Source organism: Suricata suricatta, chromosome X (assembly GCF_006229205.1).
Source record: "Suricata suricatta isolate VVHF042 chromosome X, meerkat_22Aug2017_6uvM2_HiC, whole genome shotgun sequence".
Taxonomy (NCBI): domain Eukaryota; kingdom Metazoa; phylum Chordata; class Mammalia; order Carnivora; family Herpestidae; genus Suricata; species Suricata suricatta.
Window position 1 is genome coordinate 1151141 of NC_043717.1, and position 15334 is coordinate 1166474.

Genomic DNA, 15334 nt, shown 5'->3' on the forward strand with positions numbered 1-15334 from the left:
GTATGGATGGATGGATGGATGGATGGATGGATGGATGAATGGATAGATGGATGGATGGATAGATGTGTGGATGGATGGATGGATGGATAGATGTGTGGATGGATGGATGGATGGATGGATGGATGGATGGATGATTGGTTGGATGGATGATTGGTTAGATGGTTGGATAGGTGGGTGGATGTGTTTGGATAGTTTGAGTGGATGGATGGATGGATGGATGGATTGATGGAAGTACAGATGGATGGATAGATGGATGGTAGGATGTATGTATGTGTCATGGAGGGATGGATGGATAAATGTATAGTTTGTTCATTGGATGGATGGATGGATGGATGGATGTGTGGATGGATGGATGGCTGGGTGGAAGAATGGATAGATGGGTTGGTGTTTGGGTTTTTGTGTTTGTAAGTGTATGTGTGTGTCCATGCCGCCATGTGGGATTCTCCTTTAAATTCAAGTTTTGAGATTTTTTTACATCTAGAGGCTCAGGGGTGTTCCACTTGATCATCTATGACCCCATGGGCAGCAGGTGTGAGTGACATGAGGCATCTATCATTGTGTTTCACAGGCTGAGGATAACAGAGGCTACTTTCCTCTGCTAAATGTGCGCTCTCATTTGCCCACAGGGATCTATCCCAAGCCAAGGCCCCCCAATCACCCCCAGCCGGGCATGTCTGACAACAGTGGAGGTAAGCAGTGCCCTCCTTCAGACTTCTGTCCACCCTGCTTGGTCAGAGCCTGCTTTGTTTTCCCAGCGAGTTATTCTCAGCTGCCTTTGAAATAGGGAACAGCGGGTGCCTGGGTGTCTCTGTCGGATAAGCGTTAGGTTTCAGCTCAGGTCATGATCTTGCGTTTTGTGAGTTCAAGTCCCACATCAGTCTCTGTGCTAACAGCTAGGAGCCTAGAGCTGCTTCAGATTCTCTGTCTCTCTCTCTCTGCCCCTCCTCTGGTCGCGCTGTCTCTGTCTCCATCTGTCTTTCAAAAATAAATACACATTGGGGTGCCTGGGTGGCTCAGTGGGTTAAGCCTCCGACTTTGGCTCAGGTCCGATCTCACATGCGTGGGTTCGAGCCCCGCATCAGCCTCTGAGCTGACAGCTAGCCCAGAGCCTGGAGCCTGCTTCCAGTTCTGTGTCTCCTTCTCTCTCTGCCCCTCCCCCTGTCATGCTCTGTCTCTCTCTGTCTCAAAAATAAATAAAATATTTAAAAAATTTGAAAATAAATACACATTAAAAAAAATGGAAACAGGGAATGGCTCTCACTCCACAGGAAACCAAGTCGGACTCCCAAGCAGGGGGAGCTGAAAGACTGAACCCCCATCACCCATTTCATTCCCTGTGCAAAATAGGGTCTGCTTGGCAGATACTGTATGTTATTGTGATGCATTTTTAAGTAGGCAGAGGACAAAGTCCTTTTCATGTATTTGTATGTTTCCAAGTGATGTCCCCTCAGAAGCCCGCCTGCGTTGTGCTGTGATTTGTATGCACTGGTGTTATATGGAAACCAATTTGACAATAAACTATTAAAAAAAAAAACCATAAAAAAATGTTTCTCTTTTTTATTTTTTTAATGTTGATTTATTTTTGAGAGAGAGACAGACAGAACGTGAACAAGTGAAAGGCACAGAGAGGGGGAAACCAAGAATCTGAGGCAGAAAAATGTTTTTATTAATTTTTGAGAGATACAGAGACCATGAGCTGGGGAGGGGAGGAAAGACAGGGACACACAGAATCCGAAACGGGCTTCAGGTTCTGAGCTGTCAGCACAGAGATCAACATGGGGCTCAAACCCATGAACCCTAAGATCATGACCTGAACTGACGTTAGAAACTTATCCCACTGAGACCCCCAGGTGCTGCTCCACCCAGAAGGTACAGACCAGCAGCATGATTCACAATAGCAAAAAGTCGGCAATAACTTAATGTCCATGAAAGGAGGGAGGGATAAGTGGGTGGATGGATGGCTGTATGGATCATGGATGGTTCTATAGATGTATGGTTGGATGGATGGGTGGATGTTTGGGTGTGTGTGTGTGTGTGTGTGTGTGTGTGTGCGCGCTCGTGCGTGCGTGCGAGTGTGTGCATGCACCTACCTCGGGTTTTCCTTTAAACTCTGGTTTTGAGATTTATACATCTAGAGGCTCAGGGATGTTCCACGGGTCCTGGATCATCTATGACTCCATGGGCAGCAGGGTTGAGTGACATAGGGCATCAATCGCTGTGTTGATTCTCATGTTTCACAGGCTGTGGCTAACAGAAGCCTACTTTTCTTTGCTAAACATGCACTGTCCTTTTCCCCGCAGGAATCTACCCGAAGCCGAGGCCCCCTTATGACCCCCAGCCGGGCCTGCCTGACAACAGTGGAGGTAAGCGGTGTCCTTCTTCAGTGTCCTCTCCACCCTGCTTGGACAGTGCCGCTTTGTGTTGCCTGCAGGATTTCCTGAGCCGCTTTGTGTCCTGGCAGACTATCCTCTGCTGCCTTTGAAACAGGGAATGGCTCTCACTGCGGGAACCTATGTCAGACTCCCAAGCAGGGGGAGCTGGAAGGTTGAACCCACATTACCCATTTTATTCCCCATTGCTTTGACTGATGCAAAATAGCATCTGCTTGGTAGTTACTGCACATTATTGAGATGCATTTTTAGTTATGCTGAGGAGAGTTTCCTTCTTCGCGTGTTTGCATGGTTCCAAATGACGTTCCCCCAAAAGTATCCCACCTGCGTCGTGCTGTGAATTGTGTGTCGTTTATCCTCTGTGTCTGCATGGTTTCAAACCTTTGGGAGATGTTGTTCCCATAGACTTTTTAAAAGAAAATAAGTGAAAGGAAACAGACGGGTAACATAGGTAAAGTCCTTAGCAATCCCAAAGCACTGAAAACCTAAAAGCAGACCAGGCTAGGTTCGCGTGTAGCAGGGGTAAGTAAAGGGTTTCCGGGAGCAGTGTCAGCATTCTGGCGCTGAGCTAGAAAGAACTATATCTCCTCCCAAGAGGGGCCACTCAACGTGGGGACGAGGTTCCCCGGAAGCCATTACCTAATTGAAAAGCAACAGTAATACCGTGGCCTCAGTTAATGGTGCTCATGTCACGATTTGCTCTTCCTTTTAAAAATTTCTATCCAGAATTAACACGTCCAAGTTCGTGATCCTTTTTTCCAAGTCATTCCTCTTGGAATTTACTTTTTAAGAAAAAATTTTTAATTTTTTTATTTATTTTTGAGAGATAGAGCATTAGCTGGGTAGGGGCAGAGAGAAAGGGAAACACAGAATCAGAACCAGGCTCCAGGCTATGAACTATCAGCCCAGACCCCAACATGGGGGTCAAACCAATGAACCTTGAGATTATGACCTGAAGTTGGACGCTTAACCAACTGAGCGCCCCAGGCGCTCCTCCACCCAGAAGGCAATATCACTCCTTGGTATATACCAGCAGCATGATTCACAATCTCAAAATTTGGCAATAAGCTAATGTCCACGGAGGGAGGTAGGGATTGGTAGAAGGACAGTTGGATGGATGGTTGGACAGATGGTGGAACGGGTAGATAGATGGATGAATGGATGCTGGTTAGATGGGTGGATGGTTGGATGAAGGCATGGATGGATGGATGGATGGATGGATGGATGGATGGATGGATGGAAGAATGGATGGTTGGGTGGATGGATGGATGGATAGTTGGGTATATGTATGGATGGGTGGAAGGATAGATGGATGGATGGATGGATGGATGAATGGTTGGACGGATGGATGGATGGTTGGGTGGATGGATGGATGGATGGTTGGATGGATGGATGGATGAATGGATGGTTGGGTGGATGGATGGATTGATGAGTGGTTGTGTGGTTGTGTGTGTGTGTGTGTGTGTGTGTGTACCAACATGGGGGTTTTCTTTAGGTTCTAGAGTTGAGATTTTTACATCTAGAGGCTCAGGGATGTTCCACGGGTCTTGGATCATCTATGACACCATGGGCACCAGGTGTGAGTGACATAGGGCATCTCTCGCTTTGTTGACTCTCGTATTTCACAGGCTGTGGCTATCAGAATGCTACTTTTCTTGCTAAATGTGCACTGTCCTTTCCCCCGCAGGAATCTACCCGAAGCCGAGGCCCCCCTATGACCCCCAGCCGGGCATGCCTGACAACAGTGGAGGTAAGCGGGGTCCTCCTTCAGTGTCCTCTCCACCCTGCGTGGACGGAGCCTGCCTTGTCTTGCCGGCAGGCTTTCCTCAGCTGCCTTTGAAATAGGGAACGGCTCTCACTCTGCAGGAACCAGGTCGGACTCCCAAGCAGCGGGAACTGGAAGGCTAAACCCCAATCACACATTTCATTCCCCATCACTCTGACTGCTGCAAAATAGCATCTGCTTGGTGGATACCGTATGTTATTGCAATGCGTTGTTAATTAGGCTGAGGAGAAGTTCCTTTTTCATATGTTTGCACAGTTCCAAACGATGTCCCCCCTGCTCCCCAAAAAAGCCCACCTGTGTTGTGGTGTGTATTGTATGTCATTTATCCTCCATGTCTGCCTCATTTCAAACCCTGGAGATGCTATTCTCATAGATTTCTTTAAAAAAGAAAAAAGTGAAAGGAAATTGATGGACAACATTGATAAAGTCCTAAGCAATCACAAAGCGCTGAAAACCTAAAAGCAGACCAGGCAGGGCCGCACGAAGCAGGGCTAAGTGAAGGGCTCTCAGAAGCGGTCCCAGAATCCCATTCTGTCACGGAGCTGGATAGAAATTTATCTCCTCCCAGGAGGGGCCCCTCAACATTCGGACAAGGATCCAAGGAAACCGTTACCTAATTGAAAAGCAACAATAACACCCTCAGCGTCAGATCACAGGTGCTCACGTCACCTTTTACCCTTCCTTTAAAAAATTTCTGTCCAGTGTTAACACTCCGGGTGCAAGACCCTTTCCTCCAACTTATTCTTCCTGAAATTTACTTTTAAAAAATTTTTTAAAAAATGTTTCTACTTTTTCTTTACTGTTTTGTGAAATTTTAAATAATTTTTAATGTTTACTTATTTTTGAGAGACAGAGTGTGAGCTGAGGAGGGGAAGGGAGAGAAGGAGACACAGAATCTGAAGCAGCTCCAGGGTCTGAGCTGTGAGCACGGAGTCCGATGCAGGGCTCGAACCCACAAACCATGAGATCATGACCTGAGCTGAAGTTGGCTGCCCAACCAACTGAGCCATGTAGGTGCCTGTAAAATATTTATTTTTGAGAGAGAGAGACAGAGCATGTTTGGGGTATGGACAGAGAGAGGGAGAGAGACACAGAATATAAAGCAGTAAAATATTTTTATTTATATTTGAGAGAAAGACAAAGAATGAGCAGGGGAGGGGCAGAGAAAGAAGGAGACACACAATCTGAAGCAGCTCCAGGCTCCGAGCTGTCAGCACAGAGTCCGACGTGGGGTTCGAACCCACAAACCATGAGATCATGACCTGAGTTGAAGTCAGACGCCTAACTGATTGAGCCACCCAGGCACCCCATGATATTTTGTGTGAAGTCTTGGGGAAACGGGGGGTTAAATGCACATGATCAGTCAATAGGACGAGATGACTCACCAGCACCCTCCGGGAAGTGAAGGGCGAGGCCCTGTGTGGGAGGGGACCCTCTGGGAGTCAGAGAGCCAGCTGCGGTGCCATCTGGAATCTGTTTTCTCACTTTGCTGAAACTCCACGCACGCACGAACCCAAGGGGGGACATGAGGTCTTGGAGAACACGATGATGGCGGCTGGCCATACTGTCTAGGGGCAGATGGCCTTGAAATCCCATGCCTGACCCGGGCCCACCCGGGGCTCCTGGATGCGTCACTTCAGAAGGACAAGGGGTCGTTGACAGCAGTGCAGAAAGTCCCCAGTGTGTGGTGTGTTCTGGAATATTCTGTGGAAAAATGCAGCTGAGCACCGTTAAGCCACGTTGAGAAAGAGCTTCCAGATGGAATGCTCTGGGCTTTTCTGCAAGGGGCCACCTGCTGTGACGCATGGGTCCCGGGGGATTTATCGGGGTCCCAACACAGCAGGACTGAGTCAGGGATCCCTTAGGACAAGGACAGAGCCCCGAGGGGCGGTGGGGGTCTTCTGGAGACACGAACGCAGGAGGACGTCACATTCCCGTCTACACACACCTTCTCCACGTGGTCGCTGCTCCTTGGCGTCCCCTGGGCTCCTGTGTCTGCACCTGCTCCTTCCAGAGCCTCCGTGTTCGCTCGCTGATGCTGTCACGTGATCCCAGGAGTGGGGTCCCTGCGCTGGCTTGCAAGGAACCAGGACGGAACCATGGATGCATTGTGTCCCCGCCCCCTCCCGACATTTGTGCGTTGAATCCCTAACCTTCAGGACCTCACGATGGGACTCTGTTTGCAAATAGGGTCTTCACGGAGGACAACCAATGAAAATGAGGTCATTAGGATGAGCCCAGGGACAGTAACCCGTGTCCCTAAACCAAGAGGAGATCTGGACACGGACACCGAAAGAAAGGACCTCGTGAGGACATGGGGAGATCACAGTGTGTGCACACCTAGGAGAGAGGCCTCAGCAGGACGCACCCTTGACCCCGCCTGGATCTCAGACTCCCAGCCTCAGCCCTGCCTGGACCGCAGACCCCCAGCCTCAACCTTGTCTGGATCGCAGACTCCTCGTAGTAGCCCCGCCTGGATCTCAGACTCTTGGCCTCAGCCCCGCCTGTATCTGACCCCCAGCCTCAGCCCTGCTTCGATCTCAGACCCCCAGCCTCAGCCCCTTCCGGATCTAAGTCCCTCAGACTCACCCCTTTCCTGAGTCTCAGACCCCCAGCCCTAGCCCTGCCTGGATCTCAGACCCCCAGCCTCCAGGCCCGGTGGGGGATCCCTGTGTGTGGCCTCCGCATGCGTCATTTGTGGGATTTGTGATGACAATTACAGGAAATTCATACAGAAGCTTTGCCTAAGTTCAGATAATTCTCTTCCTTCCAGAAACCTACCCGTTTGCAGAGTTCTGTATGTTGCAGTTCCTCTTTCGAACAACCTCCTGCTTCAGGGATAGGGGTCCCTGGGAGGCGGGGGTGGGGAGGAGGGCGTTCTGAACCACGTGACTGTCTCAAGGCAGGAGCAGCCAGCCAGACCTGCACTGGCATTCCAGAAATGCGCCCAGTGTGCCCCTTCTGGAAGGAATCTCATAGAAGCGTCTTGCGCATGTGCCTGTTAGCCAGCCTTTGGGGGTTGGGGTGGGGGCGGCCAGGAAGCGATGCGGGTGGTCTTGCAGGCTGTGCCCCGGGCTTTGGGCAGGGCTTTGGGCACAGCGGCGACGCAAGGCCGTGCGCTCCCTGGAGACACCCCTGAAGTCCCGGTGACACGCCCAGCGTGCGGGGCTGCCCTTCCTTGACTGCGCGGCTGCCGGGGCGAAAAGGGGTCCTCACTCCCTGACCCCGCCGCGTTGTGCCCCGACAGGCGTGTACCCCAGGCCCAGGCCGCCCCCGCGCCCGCAGCCCGACTATTCAGACAGCGGAGCAGGTAAGTGCACTGCGACGTCTTAGGGGCGCTAGGGACACGGACCCTGGAGGCCGAATGCCGACCCGGAAAGATCCCGAGGGCTCCCAGCGCCCGAGGCAGAGGCCCAGCCCGCGATCCCGCGGCTCCGCCCCCGTGCTGTCCGGGAACCCCCTGCCCCGGGGCGCAGCGCCCTTATCAGTTAGGGCTCGTGATCGCGATAGTGGCCGCTGTGGCTCACACGTGTTTCCGAGCGGGAACTTCTTTCCCGGGGCCTCCGCCTCCCAGGCCTCTGGGTCCCCCGCACGCTCCGCCCACGGACTGGGGTTTCCAGAGGCCATGCGCACGGAGTGGAGGACCGGTCCCGGCTCTGACCCGCAGGTTCCTTTGGGCGCAGGAACCCGGATGAGGGGCCGTGCGCACGGGATGGAGAACGGGCCTCTGGTGTGACCGGCAGGGGCCTTTGGGCGCAGGAACCCGGATGAGGGGCCGTGCGCATGGGGATAGGGGACCGGCCTCTGCTCTGACCGGCAGGTTCTTTGGGGCACAAGAACCCGGATGCAGGGCAGACGAGGCAGAGTGTTCTGTTCCGTTTCACGTGGAGGGGGCTCAGGACCCGACTCTTACGGAAAGGACTCTGGTAAAGGAGCCGTGTCGTACACGCTGTGTGAGGGGGAGCTGTCCTCGGGAACTCACAGCCGACTGAGTGCGGGCGGGAGGCGCGTCCTGTTGTGTCCCGTGTGGACGCGGGGCCACCAGCAGTGTCTAACTCGTGTGCCTTTCTTGTCGGCAACGTTGTTTTCCTTTCTGGGGAGGGAGTGAGCCCTGCTTACAGTTCATATAGTGTGTGTGTGCAATAGTGTGCATGTGTGCACGTGTGGAGGTGTGCTGTGCACGTGCGTGGAGGTGTGATGTGCAAGTGTGTGGGGTGTGCCTGCGCACATGCGTGGAGGTGTGCATGTGCACGTATGGAGGTGCCTGGAGTAGTGTGTGCGCACATGCATTTTGTGCATGTGCGCATATGTGGTGTGTGTGGAGGTGTGTCGGGCTGTGTGTGCATGTGCAGGTGTGCACGTGTGTGGTGTGTGGAGGTGTACATGTTCACGTGTATGGAGGTGAGTGTGCACGTGTGGTGTGCGTGCACTGCGTGGGGATGTGCGTGTGCGCCTCTGTAGGGGGGGTGTGCACGTGCGTGGAGATGTGAATGTGTGCAAGTGTGTGGAGGTGTGCGTGTGCATGTGTGTGGAAGTGCTTGTGCATGTGTGGCATGCATGTGCACTGCCTGGAGGTGTGCGTGCATGGAAGTGTGTGTGTGCACGGGCGTGGAGTATGCGTGTGGAGGTGTGCAAGTGTATGGACATGTGCATGTGCATGGAGGTGTGCACATGCACATGTGTGGTGTGTGTGGAGGTGTGTGGTGCTGTGTGTGCGCACGTGTGGAGGTGTGCATGCATGCATACATCAGTTCGTGTGTGCACATGCGTGAGTGTGAGCTCACGTCTGTTGCACATGCGTATCCCTCCCGGGAGAAGGTGAGCTCCCCATCCGGGTCCTGTCTGCTGAGTGTCGAGCTGTGAGCCCCGCGGGGGACCATCCTGGGGACAGACACGTGAGGTGCGCCCTGGTTCTTGCCTTGCAGGCGGAAACGGATACGGAAACGGATACTCTTCGTACGGCAACGACCAAGGTAACGAGCAAGGTAAGGGGTTGGGCCTGTCGCTCACAAAAGCCCCTGTCACAGCGCCGTGCAAGGTCCGCTGGCCTCAACTTCTGCTCCTCCCCGGGCACCTGCTGTCCTTACATTTGGACGGAAGTTTATAAGGACACGGCCTGCCTATGGCACTGGGTCGTGGGCGTGCCTGGTGCCGCTGATGCCTGTGTTTTCTTCAGCGCGTGCAAACGAAGGGCCTTGACCCATCCCGACGACACCCAGGGGCTCAACCCCGCCTGACACGGGGCGCGGGGGCCAGCACCTATGGAAGCAGTGATTTCTTCTCTTTCCAAGTGCTGGGTTTTGTCATGCGAGGTCCTCATGTGGGGGCTCAAGCCCATGAACTGTAAGATCATGGCCTGAGCTGAAGTTTGACACTTAACCGCCTGAGCCGTTCAGTCGCTCCACATTTTTTTTGCCACATGTAATATTCATCTTCGAAAACAGTACAAATCCATCAAATACACGAAACACAAATCAAAGGCATCTTGTTGGCAATATTATGGCCTAAATGTCCTGCACGGGTAAGACTTGGGTCATGATCGAGACGCAGGGTAGGAACCGAATCCTTTCCTCTAGCTCCTCATTTGATTTTCTCTGTTTATTTGTACAGAGTTGAGGGCGAGAGGTGGGCGTGTTTTCTCAGGGCCTCTCACTCTCTCCTCCTGGCAGGTAACACAGTCGCGAAAATCGTGTCTCCCATCGTGTCCGTGCTGGTGGTGACCCTGGTGGGCGCCGCGGCAGGATATTACCAGCGGAACAGGGGGAGAAATTGTTTCCGGACAAATGGCAAGTGTCTCGCTCTGTAATAATTTCTTCCGTGGTTTTCTGGTCGCCAGGGTCCTGGGTTTGGAGAATCCCACACCGACTGGTGGAGGCCCTTGGGGAGCAGAGGTGGTGGGTGCCAGTCAGGGAACGGCCCTGAGGACAGACAGGGGGGCTCTGTTGCTAAAACAGTATCTCCGAGTTCAACCCAGGGGGTCTAGAGGTTGGTCCAGGGAAGCCCTCGTCGGAAGGAGAATCTGGAAACAACTTGTGGGAAGAATTTCAAAAAGATATAGTGGCTCAATTAATGGAGGATTGTTCAAAGCCCTGAAAAGTGGCAGAGCATTTTAAAAAATGAAAAGGATGGTAATGCTTGAAAATCACACCGTGGAGGTGTCCGCTGTGCCCGGCTGTGACAGTGTGTCCTCTCTGTTCCCTTTCAGAGCCGACGCACGTGTGACGGCTTCGGGATCCCGCGGTGGCTTTGAGAGCAGCTCAGTGTGGACGAGGTCCCCGTGCGTTGCCCCTGTGACAGCTCCTTGCATGGCTGTCACACGTGTTTTCTGTGTGGGGGGCAAACCAGCCACCAGAGAAAGAATTTCTGATCCGTGGGGCTGGGGGGTGATTATAAAGATAAGTTAGCCTTGGGTCCCAAGACGACTCTTGTCTGTGGGCTCCATGACGCCTCGGACCAGATTTCAAGGCTGTGCTGGGTTTCCCAGAACTACCTCATTGTCCCAAAGTACAGCAGGGGTCCGAGGGCATGGGAGGTGGGGCGGGGGGTGCTGTCTCCTTCTGGGGTTTCCAGCACATTCTGGGGAGTGACCTGGTCTATGCGGAGTCTTCCTCAGGGATCCAGAACCCTCCCTTCCAGCTGGAACAGGAAGGCAGGATTCCCGCTGCCCCAGCGCTGGCTGTGACCACATAACCCTTCTCTGCGCACAGTAGGGCTGGGGATCCTCATTGCTGTGTGTGCACACTCCCCAGTGTCAAACCATCCCAGGCAATCCTTCTGTGCAGACTGTTTCCGTTCTTCCTGTGAAATCTTACGATTTTGACATTTTGGGGAGAATGTGGGGGCCAGCAATTCTGATTTGTGCCTGTTCCATCTTCTCACATTTTTATTTCATGTCATAGTCTGTGGGCAACTGTGTCTAAGGCAATGGAGTCCTTTTCCTGGGTTTATACTTTTTTCTTCGTTTTAGTGGAGTAGAAAGTCGTTACGTCTTCAAGCATCTAAAACGCATAGTAGGTATTTGCTTCTATTTTTGCGACATTTTAGGGGAAGGTGGGAAAGGAAGGATCTGGGCTCCTGGATAGAGTTTCATTCAACTCACGTAAATGCTTAGTGCAGTTCCTGCTAAATATCAGCACATATTTCAGTCTGGAACTGATAACGGGGGCCTAGGAAAGTCCTAAATTGATGCCTATGCTGTGTTCATGGTTATGGACTGGAAGGTAGGTCCCCAAAGAGAACTTGAATGCAGAAAGGCCTAGAAACACCTCCCCACAGAGAAAAAGGAGTCTACAGCTCATGGCCTTGATGCGATGTCTCGCGTCCATGACTCACGTGAGCCGTGAGCACTTTCAGATCGGCCGTGGTTCCTATCGGGTTCCTGTCAGGATGGGAATGTCCTCCGGTGACGCGTCTGCCATGTTCCCGTCACGTGACACAGTCTCACGATCCTGACACTCTTTCTGTACCTGTGAGTTTTGGTAGGAGTTTATTCTGAGTCTTGATAAAAAGTGTGTGTGTGCGTGTGTGCGTGTTTACGGACAGACACATGCACAGCTTCACGGCCACCTGGACGGAATTACAGCCTTTATAATGAGCTGCATCCGTCTGTTTTCTGTAACTGCCATAAATCCATTTATCACTTACAAATAGTGTAAAAAAATAAATGTATTAAGAAATAAAACACGCCACATGGGTTGTTGTGTTCTTCTATTTCCCACCGACATTGATGAGACAGCTCTGGAAAAAGTCTGAAAACCATAAGGCATCGAGTAAAGCTTTTCCTGGCCCTGGTTGTGTGTCCGTTGGGTGTGTGTTGTGCCTGAGGTGACCTCTGCTCTGTCCCAAGGGACACGGCAGGTATTTGAGGACTGCAGACGCTGATGAAAAACACTGAGCGTTCCAGGTCAGTGCCTCCCCCAACCAAACTTGCTCTTTCTCTCTTCTGAATTCATGGTGCCCTAGCGAGGCTCCAGGCTTCCCAGCCGAACTACAATTCCCAGAACCCTTTGCCAATGTCGACAGACACGTGACCGCGCTGGCCAATGGCGTGCCGCCTCTATTTCTAAGGCTGCAGGAAGGTTCTAGGTCTGGCAAATGAGCACCTTTCTAAATGAAGAGCTTCGGGAAGGTATTCGGGGCAGGACTGTGGTGACAGGACCCAGTTGTCCTGCCGGAGGACCTTCTCCTTGGTCCTGACCCTCAAACCCCACTGATACAGGGCATGAGGTTCCAGGGATTGAGGGAAAGGTTGTGGGGCCTGAGCCTGGGGCGCGCGTCTAGCGAGGCCGGTCAGTGCACGTGATGGTGAATGCAGTGCGTCTTCGGCATGCTCGCCAGGAGACACAGGTGGCGTGTCAGGGTGTCCGAGAGCCCGCACACACCTTGCACAGACACACGGGGATTGGCAGTTGTACAAGTGACTCAGGTCCGGTTGGAAAGAAACACCGGTCTGACTTTTTTCACAAGCGTGTGTGCTTGGAGTCTGGACATGCATGGACGATGCTTTCAGTAACTCTGCAAGACTCTCTGGAAGATTCTCATCTCCTTTCCATGGCCAATTCACTGTAAATCTCATAATCAGTGATAATATTGTTTTGCCCCAGTTCTCAATATCGCCCCCAAAGGAAACCAGAGACTACCAGGGAGACCGAGTCAGGCATGCAAATGCAAAGGGGTTTATTTCGGGCTTAAGCTCCGGCTCAGACTCCACCAACCTGCTGGCCACGTGGAGAGAGCCCCGAACATGGCGGCCTAGGGGCTTTTTTAGGAAGGGGGCGTTACAGGAAATGAGGACACAGGCACAGCGATCCATTCCCTACCCTACCATCAATACTGGCAGTAGTGGGAGCCAATCACAGCACTTAGAGTATTGACCAATCAGAGTGGGCCCAGGACCCTCACGTAGGGCGTGACTAAGACCCTCACGTAGGGTGGGGCGTGGCTAGCCTCCATCTCTAGGCCCGCCCCTAGAAAGGTCAAAGGTGTTAGCTGGCCTCTCCTGATTGGGTGCCACAGGAGTTGTCCCTCCTTCCCTGGGCAATGTGCGCCCTCCCATTGGCCAATGATACGGAGAAGCCGGCACCTTGGCCTTTAAGTACAGGGGAGCCTGAATCAGACGTGCGTCCTTACACTATGAGACATGTGGGTAATTACAAAAGGCATTGAATAATATATATATCCAATATATTTATGCAGATACATTCATATATTATATCATAACAATGTATTATTTATAAATGTATACTTTTAAGTTTTTTTAACATTTCTTTATTGCTGAGAGACAGAGAGAGTCAGAGCTTGAGCAGGGGAGGGGCAGAGAGAGAGAGAGAGACACAGAATCTGAAGCAGGTTCCCGGCGCTGAGCTGTCAGCACAGAGGCCGACGCAAGGCTCAAACTCACGGACTGTGAGATTGTGACCTGAGCCCAAGTCAGAGGCCCCACCGACCATGATCTGTGTCAAGATTCCTTAAAAATAAATTCTCAGGGCACCTGGGTGGCTTCGTCAGTTGGGCCACCGACTTCAGCCCCGGACATGATCTCTCTTGGTGTGCGGGTTACAGCTCCGCATTGGATGCCCGGGGCTTCTCTTTCAGGCTCCCACTCAGTTTGCACAATTCTCCGTTTTGTTCTTCCTTTGCTTCCACCCCCACTAACAACAAACAACAAAGGACACACATGATGGCCCTCGGAGGTATTTCATGGAAATGTCACATTCTTTACGTCTCCTGTTTGGCATCTTTGTGGAAAAGAAAAGCAACCCGGGGTCTGGTGGGGTTTCCTATATTTAAAATTTTTTTCTTAATATTTATTTATTTTTGAGAGAGAGGCAGAGCGTGAGGAGGGGAGAGGCAGAGAGAGAGGGAGACACAGAATCTGAAGCAGCTCCAGGCTCGGAGCTGTCAGCACAGAGCCCGACGCGGGGCTCGAACCCATGAACGTGAGATCATGACCTGAGCTGAAGTCGGACACTTAACCGACGGAGCCCCCTTGGTGCTCCTGGCTACTCAGCTTTTACGGTTGTTTTGAGCCCACTGCCTCCTTTCCAAAGCCTTTTCTGGTGCTCTGCTCAGTTCAGACCCCGACCGTCCCCCCGAGGACCCCGTGTGCGTCCCTATCATGAGTCCTGTCACACTGCCGTCCTCTGGCCTACCTTCCTACATCCCTTCCTCTTCATTCATGTCTCCCGGTCCCTGGCACCCTGCGCGTCGCTGGCTCAGAACAGACGTGCATGCGTGATGTTTGTTGAATGAATGCATGAACTCCTGTGATGTACCCAGGTGGGAAGCAGAAGGGGCACAAGATCCAGGTTGGGGCCTTTGATCCGTCGCACCTCCTGCCCCACCCGTGGGGAGCAGAGCCACCAAACCGATGCGCCCGCTTCCAGGGGCTGAGAGTGCCCATTGGCACCTGGTCATGCCACCTCCTGGCCTCCCCTGACGTCGGAGGATGGCGTGCCCCTCGGCAGGCTCCCTCCCAGGGGATTCTCGGCGTGTGAGCACTTGCAGAGGCTCCTTGCTGCAGTCAACAGCCATGGAGAGCCGCTGGGGACTGCTGTGTGTCACCGTGCTGGGCTTCCTGACCTGCGTCCAAGGTGAGAGACGGCTTGTCCCCGGGCAGAGCTGGGTGGGGGCTGGAGGGCGGCTTGCTTCCCACATCTTCCCAAGGGCTTCCGGGCAGTAATGGCAATGCCAGGCAGGCATGCCAGGGACGGTTAGGCTGTCCCCCGAGCAGGCACAGGGGACACAGGCTGAGAGCTGGGTGACCCGCACCTGTAACCCCACGGGGTTCTGAATGTGCTGTGACTCAGACACCTGCTGTCCCCGAGGATGTCAGCTCCAAGGGCTGCAGGTCCTGCTGCAAATTCCTTGTTCCTGATGGAAAGTGTGAGTTTGGATCATTTTCCCTGGGGAGTGTGCAGGGGACGAAACACAGCGTGTTTGTGGGGAAACGGGTTTCTGGGTTTGGTTCCGATTCTGGGAAACACCTGCGTTCGGATTCTCCAGGGTTTGGATGGACACCGTCCTTTCTTGTTGCAAAAGAAAAAAATCATGAGAATTGTTTCCACCCAAGGCAGCCCCTCTCTGTGTGTGAAGGGATAGTGGGTGCAGCGGTTGGGGGAGGGTACGTCCGGTGCATGAGTTCCCTTGTGGCTCCTGG

General features: G+C 52.8%; 1 protein-coding gene across 4 annotated transcripts in view; it reads left to right on the top strand.

The window, feature by feature from the left end:
* XG (Xg glycoprotein (Xg blood group)) overlaps nucleotides 1-11861 on the top strand; it is a 25222-nt gene extending 13361 nt beyond the window's left edge. The window contains exons 5-11 of one of the 4 annotated variants that reach the window (XM_029930968.1): nucleotides 627-689; nucleotides 2301-2363; nucleotides 4078-4140; nucleotides 7424-7486; nucleotides 9102-9161; nucleotides 9846-9962; nucleotides 10382-11861. In XM_029930968.1, coding sequence (XP_029786828.1) covers nucleotides 627-689; nucleotides 2301-2363; nucleotides 4078-4140; nucleotides 7424-7486; nucleotides 9102-9161; nucleotides 9846-9962; nucleotides 10382-10398 — 446 coding nt within the window. In that variant the 3' untranslated portion in view covers nucleotides 10399-11861. Of the gene's footprint in view, nucleotides 1-626; nucleotides 690-2300; nucleotides 2364-4077; nucleotides 4141-6366; nucleotides 6942-7423; nucleotides 7487-9101; nucleotides 9162-9845; nucleotides 9963-10381 lie in introns of those variants that run through there. The other 3 variants (XM_029930969.1, XM_029930965.1, XM_029930966.1) reach the window with 3 other exon arrangements.
* The last annotated feature ends 3473 nt before the right edge of the window (nucleotides 11862-15334 follow it).